Here is a 16,384-nt window from a genome sequence, read left to right on the forward strand (position 1 = left end):
AAGCCTGGTGGGCTACAGTCCATGGGGTCGCAAAGAGTTGCTGGACACGACTAAATGACTTCACTTTCTTTTCTCCTGATTGGATTCCAGTGAAATATTTTTGGACGGATGATCCATATCATGATTTGTGATGCTGCATCCTCAGTACGTCACAAAGGGAAGCACATGATGTCATCTGTAAAACTGTCTACTGCTTGTAATTAATACATAATCTCTGCAGTGACACTTTCAGGCAGTGTGAATTCCTGTTTCCCTAATACTGTTTCACACTCAATGGTTTGGGCATCCACTGATGACTCCTGCTTGAGTGAACTGTTACTCAGGTAGCTATGAAATGGTCATTTAGATCTTGCTTTTCTGGCTCTGCCCACTGGTTTCTTAACCATGGGATTCAGCCTTGTCCCTTTGATTATGCTGCTTTTGACCAGTTTGGCTAACTGTCTTCCGAAACCATTACTACCGACAGGTCAGCACAGCCTGGCTGTTTTTAGATATACCACAGCACCAATGAGCCAGGCCTAGACAGAAAGCAAATACTACTTTAAGCTATATCTGTTAATAATAATGATTATTACCAATTAGCTCTAGCTTTCCAGAATGTAGATAACCTGCATTGTGACTCTCCTCAACCTGAAAGCTAGTCCTCATGCTGGATAGACGCTCTTCTTATCCACTCCCCCACACCCCCACATCCAACCCTCAGATGGCAAACTGTACTACAAAGAGCAAAGACAACATCTTAAGGAATCAAATATGATCTGTTTTCCATTGTCCTCAAAATGATGCCATTAGACCCAGATTGAGTAAGGACATTGAATTTCCATTTCATGGACCATTGTGGATAATAATCCTTTAAAACTGCAAATGGGGGTGCTTTGTGCAAACTTCTTAGCATTACCGACTGTTTATTAGAGGAAAATTGCAGATTTTGTAGGTGGCTGGTTGTAACAATCTTAAGGTTAAAAACAGAACAGTATATCAGACATGTCTAAAAATAAAGCAAATGCTTTTTTCTTTCTATAATCCTCAATTAGAAACCATTTAAAGAAAGGATAATCAGCTTGAGAGGCTTGTAAATATGGATTCTACAGTTCTCACTGGCACCCCTGCTTTACAAATTAATTTTAGTACATTTCAAAATGTGTAAATAAATTATTTTATTCTACATCTACCCATTTTGCCCTCTTGATGTTCAAAATACTAATACGGCTAATGAAATGAACTTCATGATGACTATAGCAATAACAAATCCTCAATAAACAGAGCTCTCCTTAGATGGTAAAATTCCCTCTTTGTTGGTTGTTGGTTGGTAACATCCAGTGGGAACTATTTGTGGTCAGGAGAACTCTTGGCCATGTCTCCAAGGCAATGCAAGTTGAGACAAGTGAAAACACTGAAATTTTTACTCAATTCATCCGAAGAAGGCACCTATCCAGAGGAAGAAGTTGACTAAAAGATATAATCTAACTCCCTAAAACCAAGCACAACTCAGTGATTGAAAGTGACTTGGTCTTAACCAAGGTGATAAGAAAATAATCAGAAGCTAGATTGAAAGCCATGGGAAGGTCCTTCTCAGGACCAGGGTGCTCTCCATCCTGGAGCAACCAGAACTTTCTTTTCCCTCTCATTCCTCTTCGTAGACAACCTTACTTATTTCCATCTCTGAACGATGACTTTACACCTCTCCCTGAATGCCAGAGTCATATACCCAACTCCTTACCTACCATCCCCTTGGAAGTCTCCCTGGCACCTCGAACTGACTGTGCCCTAAGGGGCTCTCGACTTCTTGTTCCTCCTGCACTATTCCCCACTCCCTACTAGGGTCCATGGACAAGTCTAGAAAGCCTGCTGCTCCCTGCTAAGTTGCTTCAGTCATGTCCGACTCTTTGCACCTCTATGGACTATAGCCTGCTGGGCTCCTCTTTCCATGGGATTCTCCAGGCAAGAATTCTGGAGTCAGTTGCCATGCTCTCCTCCAGGGGGTCTTCCCGACCCAGGGATCATCTGGATGCGTCTCTTACATCTCCCACATTTGCAGGTGGGTTCTTTACCACTAGCACTGCCGGGGAAGCCCAGAAATCCTGAGGTCCAGGAAATCCTTACTTTGCTCCCATCTAATGCATCAACTGGAGAAGGCAATGGCACCCCACTCCAGTACTCTTGCCTGGAAAATCCCAAGGATGGAGGAGCCTGGTAGTCCATGGGGTCGCTAAGAGTCAGATACGACTGAGAGACTTCACTTTCACTTTCATGCGTTGGAGAAGGAAATGGCAACCCACTCCAGTGTTCTTGCCTGGAGAATCCCAGGGACGGGGGAGCCTAGTGGGCTGCCGTCTATGGGGTCGCACAGAGTCGGACACGACTGAAGTGACTTAGCAGTAATGCATCAGTACCTAGTCAGTGTGTTTCCAAAACACACTGATCTTTATCCGTTGCCCTCTCTCCAGATGAAGCCACCATCATCTGTGATCTGGATTCTTGCCCTTGCCCAGCTGGAATACCTGCTTCTATTCCTTCTGCCCTCTCATCACTCTTGACAGAGTGGCCAGAGCAAACACTGAAAAACATAAATCACCCAGTGTAATGTGGTATCCTAAACTGGGGGACTGTGGACGCTGGGGGACTTCTCTTCCCAGTCCAGTGGCTGGGACTCTATGCTCTCAGTGAAGAGGGCCTGGGTTTGATCCCTGGTCAGGGAACTAGATCCCATATGCTGCAACTAAAGATCCCACATGCCACAACGAAGATGGAAGACCCCTGTGTGCCACAACTAAGACCTGGCACAAAAAAAAAATTTTTTTTTTTAAGTGGTAAACTGAATGCTTCCCTGGTGGCTCAGAGGTTAAAGCATCTGCCTGCAATGCGGGAGACCCAGGTTCGATTCCTGGGTCAGGAAGATCCCCTGGAGAAGGAAATAGCAACCCACTCCAGTGTTCTTGCCTGGAGAATCCCATGGATGGGGGAGCCTGGTGGGCTACAGTCCACGGGGTCGCAAAGAGTTGGACACGACTGAGTGACTTCACTTCATTTCACTTCAAACTGAATGCTGGAACAGAAAAAGGATTTTGGTCATCCTCATGTGGTTTGTTCTCTGTGAGTGCACATCCCTCCCTAGTTTTGGGTATTCAAGTTTTCTCTTCTTTGAGGGATACCAATCATCTTAGATTTGGCTCCACCTTCACAGCCTCCTTTTAACTTGGCAGTTTAGTCGCTAATCATGTCCGACTCTTGCAACCCCACAGACTGTAGCCCACCAGGCTCCTTTGTCCATGGGATTCTCCAGGCAAGAATACTGGAATGGGTTGCCATTTCCTTCTCAAGGGGATCTTCCCCACCCAGGAATTGAACCCTGGTCTCTTGCATTGTAGGCAGATTCTTTACTGATGAAGCTACAACAGACTCCCCTTTTAACTTAATCACCTCTTTAAAAGCCTTATCTTCAAACATAGCTATGGTCTCAGGTACTCCAACATATGAATTTGGGGGGATACAACTAAGCTTACAACAGTCCCCTTGCCTGGACAACCCTTCAGAGGGTCGGCTCCTTCCCAGCCTCAGGTCTCACCAGATTCATCACCTCTTGTGAGAGGCCTTCCTGATCATAAGGCTTCTAGCTGAGCTCTCCTCCACCCTATTTACTGCCTTTTCAGCACTTCCCACAGCTGGAACTCCTTGTTTTCTTTCTTATTATGTGCTTTCCCCCATTCCATGAGTAGTGGGGACTTGCCTGTCTGGTTGCTGCATCCTCACTGCCTCTTGCATTGCCTGGCACATAGTAGGTACTCAAACTTTGCTGACAAGAAATGGTTTATTGACAATTCAGACAAAAGGAGAGTCTCATTAGAAAATCACCCATAATGCAGCTAACCCCAAGGTAGGACTGTAACTGAAGCAAAACGTAAAATTTGTATAGCACTTACAGTTTATTAGTGCTTCCAGTTGTGAATTAACCTGGATGAATCCTCCACACTGTGATCCAGACATTATTTACTCTGTTTTCTTGATAGAGAAGCCAAGACTCCATTGCTTAAGTCATAGATCTGGAGATTCAATATGAAGCTTTTCATTTCACTAAGAACAACTCTGTGTTTTCCCACTGTAACATAACTGAACTAGAAACTAAATAAATGATCAATACTTCTTCTAGGTAACTTCGAAGGAGAGTTCTGTGAAGAACAGAGCCTCGCTCTTCCAGGAACTAAACTGGACATTCTTTCCATCTGATCAGAGAAGTTCTGTTGCTGAGGAATAATGGCTAATGAGAAGAAATATGGTTCCCTCAGGGGCCTTCATTGTGTGTGTGGGGTGGTGGTGGTGGTTATAAATATGCTTTTTTGTAAACTTTTATGTTTTCAGGGGTATGAAGAAATGAAGAAATTTGGAGAACCGGATTTCCTAAGGGTTCACTTGGTTTAGTTTTAAATAGCACTTCATATTCCCTTTAAATCTGTAGTTCTCAGCCTTAATGGCTCTTAGGTTACCCTGAGGAAGTGCAACAAATCCCAGTGACTGGACCCCCATCCCAGACAAATGAAATCAGAATCCCGCGGAGGGGGATAGTGGCATCAGGGAATCTAAAGCTTCCCAGGTGACCTTACTATGCAGGCAGGACTGAGAACCAGTGGCCTAGATCCTCAAGTGGGGTGGGGATGGCCTATCTTCTACCCTCCAAAGAGAATGAATCAGGTTTGACCAGAGGGTAGACCCTACAAGTCCTCACACTTGTGACTGGCAAACTCTGTACTCCTAGAGACACAGTGTAGGAAGCACTGCCCTAGACCAGTCTGTACCCAGGACCAATTAAATCAGAATCCCAGGGTGGGCAGAAACCAGGCAGGAGCTAGGGGTAGAGTTCCTGAGTCCCACACGCAGCCGAGCCTGAGCACCACTGCTTTAAGTGGTGCCTGCTTTGTTGGAGGAGGAAGTGAAGGCAGGCCTGCCCCCCTCCCCGCCCCCCGTTAACTGCAGTGAGTGACAGTAACCTGGCAGCAGCCGACACTTCGAATGATAAGCACCGACTCTCCCAGATCTAGATTTATGGCCTTGGACAAACAACAGAGCCTTACTTTGGCATGGTGCCGTCCTCCCCGCACTAATTAAGGCCTAAATAGTTCTCATCAGCATGTGCATAAAATAAATGGGCCTCAGTTTAAGACAACTTCCCCATTGTGTCCTGGTTAATGTAATCACGGTTTATAGGTTTTCACAGTCATAAATATACTAGCTTTATTTTAACAAGGAGAAAATGTTTAAATCTAGATACGCCGATTTCTATTTTTTTACATGCGGTATTGGGTCACGTAAAAAGATGACATAGGTGGTGATTGATAAGAGGATAACAGCATGGACTCTGTTCAATCAGTAATCAATATGATTATCAGTAGTGTTTTTCAATTTAATTATTGCTTCTTATCGTCATCCATTTCATTAAAGTTCTGGCAGGTAGGGAGAGAAACAGGATGCAGATAGCAGTATGAAGGATGGTAGCTGAAAGATAAGAGTATACACCCAGAAAATGCAAAGAAATGGCCTGAGTTTATTAAATAATTTGGCAAAGCAGTGAGACAAGAGAAACATCCACCACTGCACTGCTTTCTTTAGCAATTCTGCCTCCCACCAGAAACTCTATCCTCATCCCTGGACAGAAAAGAGCATGCCAGAACATGCCATCTGCTTAAGGCTCTAGTTTTGAACCCCTGGACAAAGCGATCTTTTAATAAAGTATTATTACATAAATACATATTCCTCATGTTCTGATTTGGAAACATTAACAAGTGTGAATGAAAACCAATGAAGTCCTCCTTTTCTGCCTCCAGGGACCAAGCTTGAACCAGCTGGGTGACCAACAGCTGCTGCTGAATATGGAAATTAGAAGGCAGCAAACTGGCAAAGAAGTCTAATTGAGCTGGAGCTGGCTTGTTTGGTCCAATAGCTCAGAAGCGAGACCTGGGGATGTATGGATCAGAGCCAGGCCGAGGCCAGGCAAAAACACTTCGTGAACTTGGACTTGGGCAAGGTGGGTGCCATGACAGTGAGATACAGAGCTGGCTGCGTGGGCAGTCTCAGAGTCAGCAAGTTGGGAGAAGGAGGCAACACAGGATACAATAGCTGGCATTTCTCCCAGAGGAAGCACACTGTGTTGACGAGGACTGCTCACAAGTGCTCTGGGGCTCACTGCTTTTCTTGCAGGCTGGCCTAAGTCTCAGAGAGAACTGGCCTTTGGCTTGGGTAGAGAATGCTGGCTCCAGGCATAGCTCCTGCCTTTAGGATGGCTCACTCGGTATTTTAAATTCCTAAGAGAGTAGTGACAAAGCTAAATTCCTAGGAGAGTAGTAAAAAAAGACCTTAGCGCCTGCCAAAAATGGGACACAAGAAAATAAATGATAACCATGTGATTTTTTTTTTTTTTTAGATTAGACTTGAGCAGAGGATAAACCAGAAGATTACACTGGTCCTACCAACCTATCAGGCTCATGGTGGGGACACACATCCATTCCAAACCTCTACAAAGGAAGTGAGTTATAACTATCTGTGAAGACAGGACAGCGCCACAGAGAAAAAGAGAAAGCAAGATAATCTGTCTAGAAAGACTAAAAGATGCTTTAACCCCTATTGCTTCCCTCAACCCCATGTTTTTTAGATTGTGCCAAGAAAAGCAATTAAGGCATGTTGATCTCTATCATCCTTTTCTTGATGATCTACAGATACATCAAAATGGTCATACCCACGCCCATATGACTGGCAATTGTTTAAAGAAATACATTTAAGTAGGGAATGCAGGGTAGCTATTAAAAATTACTGGGAAGGATATTTTGTGACATGTTAAAAACAGGATGTTGTATGATTCAACAGGGAAATTGCTTGAAAAGTAAATTCATTAATATTTTGCAGGATGAACCAAAATGCTAACAGGAGTCATCTCTGAAGCATGAGATTACTACTGATTTTGCTTTACTTCTTTTTTTTTTTCCCCCAAAGTTTTAAGAATCATGTGTTAATTTTCCAATCAGAAAGAGTCATTACTTTACAAGAGTTCAAGTTACCCTGTGCAACACTACTTTAGACCATAAGACTTTGCTGGAGTTGGCCCCAGTGAAAGTGAAAATCGCTCAGTTGTGTCCGACTCTTTGCGACCCCATGGACTATACATAGTCCATGGAATTCTCCAAGCTAGAATACTGGAGTGGGTAACCTTTTCCTTCTCCAGGGGAATCTTCCCAACTCAGGGATCAAACCCAGGTCTCCCGCATTGCAGGCGGATTCTTTACCAGCTGAGCCACAAGGGAAGCCCAAGAATACTGGAGTGGGTAGCCTATTCCTTCTCTAGGGGATCTTCCAGACCCAGGAATTGAACTGGGGTCTCCTGCAAGGCAGGTGGATTCTTTACCAGCTGAGCCATCAGGGAAGCCTGATTTCAGGCTATAGACAGGGAGATGGGACTGAATGTTTCCTCTGAAGTCACCCATCACCAAGGGATGCTACCCACTGAGGCTCCTGAACTCACGGGGGGACAAGCACCCTTGAGGGTAGCAGTCTTTTCTTCTCTGGATAGTTTCAGGAACTCTGGAGGTGGCATTCACCTGGGACAGATCTATCAAGTGGTCAAATGTGGAGACCCAGGGGGTGCTGTTCTGATCCGAGTCTCTCTAACCAGGCAGGGGTTAGAAAACTTTTTTTCTGTAAAGGGCCAGGTAGTAAATACTCTAGGCTTTGTGAACCACATGAGTTCACAAAGTTCACTTAAAACCAATGAGTTTTAAGTACTCGTTCTGCCACAAACAAATGAATGTAGCTGTGCTCCAAAATACTGAGTGGATTAACCAGTGTCCTCTTTCCCACACTGGTGTGAACTGTATCAATAGTTGTCGGGTGACCCCTCCTGGGAACCACTCAAGCTCTGTTCCAGCAGACTCCACCTTGATTGGGACCATTTGAGTGCTGCACAGATGCACCCATGTCTTCTAGAAGAGTCTGTTCTTGCCAAGGGGAGGAACCTTCTGGAAGATGTTTCTAGAAGCTGTTAACATGATGAAACACAAAGTAGGCCTGGCCAAAGCTGTAAACTGACAATGTTTATGAGCCCTTTAGATATTTCTTTCTGGCACTTAGGCACCTCCAAAACCTCCTGCATCTTGTTTTGGATTTCCTTCGCTCAGTGACGGCATCAAAGGGGTCACTTTGTCTGGAGAGTCTCTCTCGTTCATTTCGATACAGCCTCAATTTTCATCATTCTCCACAAATATAAAACATGTAATTGAGGCAGAAATAAACAGGTGAGGCCTTGCAGCTTCTAGATACAGAGTCTTCCCTCGTGGGTCCTGACGGAACCCACAGCTCAAGGTCAGGGTGAGGTTGTTGTGGGTCAAATAATCCATTCATAAAGGGAAGGGAATTTAGAAATGCTTTGCTCTGACAGAAAGAGGTGGGGTAAAAGCCAGGTCAGAAGTGAAGTTTAAGCAATGCTAAGAAACAAAGCTCTTGACTGAAATTTAGTGACAGTCAGAATGCTTCATGGGGAAAACATCTTGCAGGAGGGTTACACTGATTTTTAAGGTGGGATTCATGGGCAAGTATGAGTGTATGTATGTGAACATATGCAGAGCCCAGAAAATATATACAGTATGCACATACATATCTGCTCGTATTCATCCTTCTAAGTAAATGTCAATTGTCACAGAGAAAATGTGCGTTCAATCCCATGACCAGAAATCAAATTCTAAGCTCCGAGGTCCCCCTCATCCCTCTTGATCCCTGACGACAATCACTCCAGGTGACAGAGATTTCTGCAGAGAGGCCCAGAGAAAGTACATAAAAATGAGAAGGAAAGCCAGAGGTTCTCTGAGGTCCCAGAGAACCTGGGCTGGCTCTGTCCACGAGGGGAGAACACAGTGCGGACTGGGGCGAGGGTCGGGTGGGGAGAGCAAGGGGGCTACTCACGCTGTCGTTGCTTCCTTTGTTGTCCTCATACTTGGTTTCTATATGAATGGAGAATTTTGGCAGAAAGGAGCACTATGGGAAAAGAGAAAGGTTTCATCAGCATATACCAGTTTTTTCTCTCTTCACATCTTTAGCTTAGCCTCTGGATGCTCTCCTGGCCTTCTGGTTGTGACCACTGTCCATAACCAGAGATGTTAAGATATTAAGTCCATATCCAAATGTAAGCAAAGCTACCTTTGGCGACGTGAACACAATTTCACCCAGGAGTCAGGCCAGAGAAAATAACTAGGCAATGAGATACGTTGGCTGGAGAAGGCAATGGCACCCCACTCCAGTACTCCTGCCTGGAAAATCCCATGGATGGAGGAGCCTGGTAGGCTGCAGTCCGTGGGGTCACGAAGAGTCAGACTCGGCTGAGAGACTTCAGTTTCATTTTTCACTTTCATGCACTGGAGAAGGAAAATTCAACCCACTCCAGTGTTCTTGCCTGGAGAATCCCAGGGACGGGGGAGCCTGGTGGGCTGCCATCTATGGGGTCGCACAGAGTCAGACACGACTAAAGTGACTTAGCAGCAGCAGCAAGAGAGGTTGGTGAAGAGGACATTTCCCAAAGGAGTATATTCTGTGAGTCCAACCACAGGCTTTATAGAAAACCAACCCCCTGAAACAGAGACAGTGCCAGTTCCAGGGTGCTTCCCTTTAGGGAGCAGCTACCACGGCTGGATACCTGGGGGCCAGCCTTAACCATTATATAAGTATTCATAATAAGCTGGAGGTGGTAGAGTACAGCTTTACGGTTATAAATTATTGAAGTCAGACAGACCTGGCTTTTAGTTTGGGATTTATCACTTGATAGCCATGTGACTTTGGACAAGTCATTGAACTTATCTGAACCCCAGCAATACTGAAACAGAGACAGCAATGATTACTTAACAGTGACATTGTGAGGGTTAAATGAAACCATGTGCGTAAAACATATCAGTGCTGGGTGTCGAGCAAACATTTAACAAATCAGTATAAGGCTGCATGTGAACTTGACATGAAAGACAGCCTCTTTCTGCTGGCATGGGGGAGAAAAACCCCAAAGGCACATCACCCTGACACCCTCATCTCACTGAGCCCATTCCATGTATTCAGTAGATGAAGGGTTAGCATAGCTTGAGAAGAAGATTTTGATGGAGGTCGATGTGGCCTTCCTCCTGCTTGCACTGGCCCTGAGCTAGGCATTAACCTTCCTGACCTCCAGAGATAAGATCGCAGACTACAGGCTAAAAGGACCCAGCAACTCCACTGGGAGCTGCAGGTATTGGAGGAGTGAGGCTTGGGTCCACATGCTCCCAGTTCCAAGAAGTTGCCTTTTTAAGTTATCCAAAGTACATAGACCTGGCCCTGGTCTCAGTGCTTCCAAGTTCTAATTCATTTATTCCTTCTAACTATCCCATGAAACAGGAACTATTATCCTTTTTAAAAAAAATTGGAATATAATTGCTTTACAATGTTGTTTGGGTTTCTGCTGTACAACAATGCAAGTCAGCCATAATTATATGTATATCCCCTCCTTCCTGAACCTCCTTCACCCCTCCCATCCCACCCCTCTAGCCCATCATCGCAGAGCACCAAGCTGAGCTCCCTGTGCCGTAGTAGCTTCCTGCTAGCTCTCGATTTTACATATGGTAGGATACATACGTTAATGCGACTCTCTCAATTCAGTCTCCCAGCTGTGTCCACAAGTCTGTTCTCCATGTTTGCACCTCTATTCCTGCCCTGCAAACAGGTTCATCAATGCCATTTTACTAGATTTCATATATATGTTTTAATATATATTTGTTTTGCTCTAACTTCCTTCACTCTGTATTGACAGGCTCAACTTTCATCCACCTCACTGCAACTGACTTAACTCCATTCTTTTTATGGCTGAGTAATAGTCCATTGTATACACGTACCACCTCTTCTTTATCCATTCGTCTCTCAATGGACATCTAGGTTGCTTCCACGTCCTGGCTACTGGTTAAGTACATGGCCCACGACCACACAGCTAGTAAAAAGTAAAGTCGTGCTTGAAAGTCTGGTGGCCTGATCAGTGTCCATGCTCTGATGAAGACCCCACTGGTTTTCAGCATGAGATTGCTGAACCTGTAGCAGCAGCACCCTGGAACTTCTAAGAAAGGCAAATTTCTGGGCACAGTGCCAGACCCACTGAATCAGAAACTCAGCGGATGGGACTCACGCATTTTTCTTTGTCAAGCCTTGCAGCATGCTAATGCAGGTGTAAGCTGGGAAACCACACCACTATACCATGTATGGGAAGGAAAGAGAGAATACGCATTATCTAAAATCCCGTGGTCCACCATACACACCCTTGCCCCACTTGGTCATCTCATGGTGGCCGTGATCCCCTTTCAGCTCCACTGAGATCCCCCAAGTGGCATCTGTGCAAGAAAGCAGAGGCCTTCGATGTACCATTGATAATTCTCCTGACGTCACACGTCTGTGTGCATTCAGCCTTCATCTGTCTTAATCCGAGTGAAACAAGCAAGCTGAACCGTGACTAAGGAAACACGGTAACAATCAATCCCAGTAATTGCCTTTATGGAGAACGAAGCCCTGCGATCATTCATTAACACCTTCTTTGCTGTCTCCTCTCAAACCTCTCACTGCACAAGTGCTGCCCTCACACCCAGACCCAGGGCGTTCCAAGGAGGGGCCGTCTGTCATGAATCAAGAGCCCCACCACAGAGCTCTCAATAGCCTTGTGAACTTGAGAACATGAACCTGCAAAGACTTTTCAAAATAACAAGCTTCAGGTGAACTGATTTGTCCTTTTTTAACCCATAATTTGGCTTCTCTGGTGGCTCAGCCAGGGAAAGAATCCGCCTGCAACACAGGCGACGTGGGTTTGATCCCTGGGTCAGGAAGATTTCCTGGAGGAGGGCATGGCAACTCACTCTAGTATTCTTGCCTGGAGAATCCCACGGGCAGAAGAGCCTGGCAGGCCACAGTCCATAGGGTCCCAAAGAGTTGGACACGACTGAAGTGACTTAGCACGCATGCAACCCATAATTCATGAGGCTCAATCCAACGTGTGCACAGTACCAAGTAGCAAAAGAACGGAGCAGTCCAGGGTGGGGAGGTGGGTCTAGGTGAGTCAGAGTGGAACCTGTCAAGAGTTTTTAATCAGCTGAATCTCTAAACCACTTAACTAAGGTCAAACAAGTGAATTTTAGCATTTGGATATTAAATCCAAAATACAAAATGCAAACTCTTATGCAAATTAACAGATGTTGTTATTTCTGAGTCAGGGACTTAGGTTATTTTCATGTCAGAATGGCAATCCTGCAAGAGGCTTGAAGGGTACTTGGTTTTGGCAAGGCAATGGGAAGACACGGACAGGCCAGCCCCAGGCTGCTCAGCTCTATCTCTTTCAGCAGTGGTTTGGGACTGATAATCCCCTTAGGATATCAATGGATGATTCTCAGAGCCCTGTAGTATACATTGCTTCATGTTAAAATCTGAAGTGTCTCTGGCTTGGGGCATTTTTGACACTATCACTAGAATCTTTCCAACTAGATGTCCATCTTGAGATCAACTCCTGCTTCTCCCAAGAAAGTTAGCTTCCCTAAAAATCCTCAGTCAGTCAGTTCAGTCACTCAGTCATGTCCGACTCTTTGTGACCCCATGGACTGTAGCATGCCAGGCTTCCCTGTCCATCATCAACTCCTGGAGCTTGCTCAAACTCATGTCCATTGAGTCGGTGATGCCATCCAATCATCTCATCCTCTGTCATCCCCTTCTCCTCCTGCCTTCAATCTTGCCCAGCATCAGGGTCTTTTCCAAACAGTCAGTTCTTTGCATCAGGTAGCCAAAGAACTGGAGTTTCAGCTTTAGCATCAGTCCTTCCAATGACTATCAAGGGTTGATTTCCTTTAGGATAGACTGGTTGGCTCTCCTTGCAGTCCAAGGGACTCTCAAGAGTCTTCTCCAACACCACAGTTCAAAAGCGTCAATTCTTCAGCGCTCAGCTTTCTTCACAGTCCAACTCTCACATCCACACATGACTACTGGAAAAACCATAGCTCTGACTAGACAGACCTTTGTCAGCAAAGTAATCACTTGGGCCCCACGGGGATATCACGTGGGTCCACGTCTCTGGGCCCCACGGGGATATCACGTGGGCCCACGTCTCTGCTTTTTAATTCACTGTCTGGGTTGGTCACAGCTTTTCTTCCAAGGAGCAAGTGTCTTTAAATTTCATGGCTGCAGTCCCCATCCACAGTGATTTTGGAGCCCCCCCCCCCAATAAGTCTCTCATTGTTTCCATTGTTTCCCCATCTATTTGCCATGAAGTGATGGGACCAGATGCCATGATCTTAGTTTTTTGAATATTGAGTTTTAAGCCAATTTTTTTCCAGAGGTTCTTTAGTTCTTCTTCGCTTTCTGCCATAAGAGTGGTGTCATCTGCTTATCTGAGGTTATTGATATTTCTCCTGGCAATCTTGATTCCAGCTTGTGCTTCATCCAGCCTGGCATTTCGCATGATGTGCTCTGCATAGAAGTTAAATAAGCAGGGTGACAATATACAGCCTTGACATACTCCTTCCCCAATTTGGAACCAGTCTGTTGTTCCTCTAATCCTAATCGAGTTTAAACTGCTGAGTAAGGCTTTCTTTCCTTTCTCCCTAGCTGGCTCCCTACTGTATGTCACCACTGAGGTTATCTTAAACCCCTTCCCTTTTCAAGACCCGTGCTTGGCTTCACTCTCCCTTCCTTGCAGTTGATAATTTTGGTTCATAGTTTAACAATGACACAGATCACGTGACAGAAACACCTACTTTCCCCTCTCCTCCATTGTCGCAAATCTGCTTCTTTATGCTGCTTCCTATTCTTTGTGAATCAGAGAAAGATGCTGCCTTCTTTATCCCAATGGGAAAGAAAAATAATATAATGATCAGAACTGAGACACAGAGGAGTCATCAGACCTGAGATGTATTGACTTGGGCAAATTATTTTCCCATCCCCAGCGGGGACAATTTTTTTCTACTCTGTAGGCGTGCTGAGAAGATCAGTGAGAATCAGGTAAACCCAGCACAGTACCTGGCGCAGAGTAGGTGCATGGTTAAATATATTTGTAAGTTTCTTCTCTGGAAACTTGTTTCATTGATTATTTGCACCCTCTCCCTGCTTCCTTCCTACTGCCTAAAAATATAATGAAAAGGGTCATACTCTTAAAAAACAAAACAAACAAGCATCAAATAACCTCAGTTATGTTCCTTCTGATCTACAACCAACCCCACTTCTCCTGTCTTCACAACCAAACTCTACTAAAAGAATAGTTGATGCTTGCTCGCTCTACTTTTCCACCTCTTATCTTTTTTCTCAAGCAGTGCAATATGGTATGGAAAAGACTGATTATCAGAGAATTTTCAAAGCAGCACTGCTTCTCCATCTACATCCCGTAGGTCTCCCTAAACTGTTCTGTGTGTGTGTGTGTGTGTGTGTGTGTGTGTGTGAAGTTGCTTCAGTCATGTCTGACTCTCTGCGACCCCATGGACTATAACACTTCAGGCTCTTCTGTCCACAGGATTCTCCAGGCAAGAATACTGGATTGCCATTTCCTCCTCCAAGGGATCTTCCTGACCCAGGGAACGAATTCGTGTTTATGTCTCCTGCACTGGCAGGCGGGTTCTTTACCACCAGTGCCACCTGAGAAGCCCACACTGTTTTATACGAGTAAGCAATTCCTCCAGCGACAGCAGCTCTCTTCCCTCCTCTGGTCCCTCAATGAAAGTGGTCCCTCAGGTTCCGCCCTCCACCCTATTTACTTGCTCCAATTGAGCTCATCTGTTTCTGACTTCCATGACTTATTTTTATGAATCCTCCCAAACTGACATGTCTCACCCGCCTGCCCTTCTCACAGGTCCAGATGCCGACTGGCTGTCCCCAACAAGGGTCCTCTAGGCACATCAAACTGGAAACATCCATACTGAATCTGAATGTTCTGCACTGTATGAGTTTCCCAGAGCTGTCAAATTACCTCGAATCTGGCAGCTTAAAACAACAGAAATGTATCTTCTCATGATCCTAGAGCCCCTAAGCCTGAAATCAAGATGTTGGCAATGTCGTGCTCCCTCTGAAGGCTCTAGGCTTCCAGTGGCCTAGCTTCTCCCACCTCTCCCAGCTTCCAGTGGCCCCAGGGGCTCCTTGGTCTGTGGCTGCAACTCCCATCTCTGCCTCTGTCTCCACATCACCTCCTTCCCTCCATATGTCCCTCTGTCCTCTTCTTATAAGACAACAGTTACTGGATTTATCCCACCTTAAATCTAGTGTGATTTCATCTCTCATCTCAAGGTGCTTAACTAATAACACCTGCAAAGACCCTACTTCCAAATAAGGTCACACTTGAGGTTTTGGTGGACATGAATATTGAGGGGGATGTTATTCCACCTACTATTTGATACACTCACCCATCACAAACAGTGAACTGCTGGGTCCTGCTGACTCAGTTTCTCTCCTTAAGGGGAAGACCTGGAGTCTTCTGCTTCTGACCTGAATCTTCTTTTCTGGCTTTGCCTGGTATTTATCCCATAGCCAGTCACAGAAGATCACTTCCCATTTCATTAAACACTTCTGGCTGCCATGCTTTTTGCCCACAATGCCCTTAGCTTGATATTTCTTTTCTAAATCTTATCATTCAAACACCACTTCAGAATGATTATCTGGTGTTTACAGGTAGCATCCTGTTTGTATTTTTGTCACAGCATTTAATTTATCTCCTTTTCCATCATCACACTGAGCTGTCTGTTTGTCCGGCTCACCAACCAGAAGACAAGCGCCAATGCTATTCCAGTAGAAGGATCCCTCGCCTACAACCCGCTGCCATTAGGAATGGTGTGAGTCCCTGTCTCCCCAGTTATTCAGGCATCAAAGCATCTATTTTACCTCCAGGTTGCCTGAGTCTGCTTTCTATGACAAAGGTCTTTGCTCCAGCTGGGAAGATACCACTTAACCTAGTCATTCTCAAATATCTAGGGGGTGGAAAGGGAGCACCCCATCTTCCAACCATGGACTTTCTCAAAATACATGCTATCCCCTAGGGATTTGGACACATTTCCTAGAGAGAGGGATTCCATATCACCGAGGGAACTGTCAGAAGTGTGGGAGTGGAAAAAAAGTTGGGAATCCTGACATAACCAAACTTGCATGATGCAAGAAGAGAGATTATCAGGAGTGTCACTCATTGGCTAAAACTGTCTCAGGGATTCAGAATACTCCTATGTTCTCCATGTCACTTGGTTAGCCCAGAGCAACATGGTGGTTGTTCAGTTGCTAAGTCGTGTCTGACTCTTTGTGACTCCATGGACTACATGTAGCACGCCAGGCTTCCCTGTCCTTCACTATCTTCCAGAGTTTGCTCAGATTCATGTCCAGTGAGTTGCTGATGCTATGGAAC

At 45.2% G+C, this 16,384-nt stretch overlaps 1 protein-coding gene across 1 annotated transcript in view; it reads right to left on the bottom strand.

The window, feature by feature from the left end:
- PITPNC1 (phosphatidylinositol transfer protein cytoplasmic 1) overlaps positions 1 to 16,384 on the bottom strand; it is a 262,884-nt gene that overhangs the window by 81,249 nt on the left and 165,251 nt on the right. The window contains exon 5 of the mRNA XM_069543730.1: positions 8,938 to 9,009. Coding sequence (XP_069399831.1) covers positions 8,938 to 9,009 — 72 coding nt within the window. The remainder of the gene's footprint in view (positions 1 to 8,937; positions 9,010 to 16,384) is intronic.

This window comes from Ovis canadensis, chromosome 11 (genome assembly GCF_042477335.2).
Source record: "Ovis canadensis isolate MfBH-ARS-UI-01 breed Bighorn chromosome 11, ARS-UI_OviCan_v2, whole genome shotgun sequence".
Classification (NCBI taxonomy): Eukaryota; Metazoa; Chordata; class Mammalia; order Artiodactyla; family Bovidae; genus Ovis; species Ovis canadensis.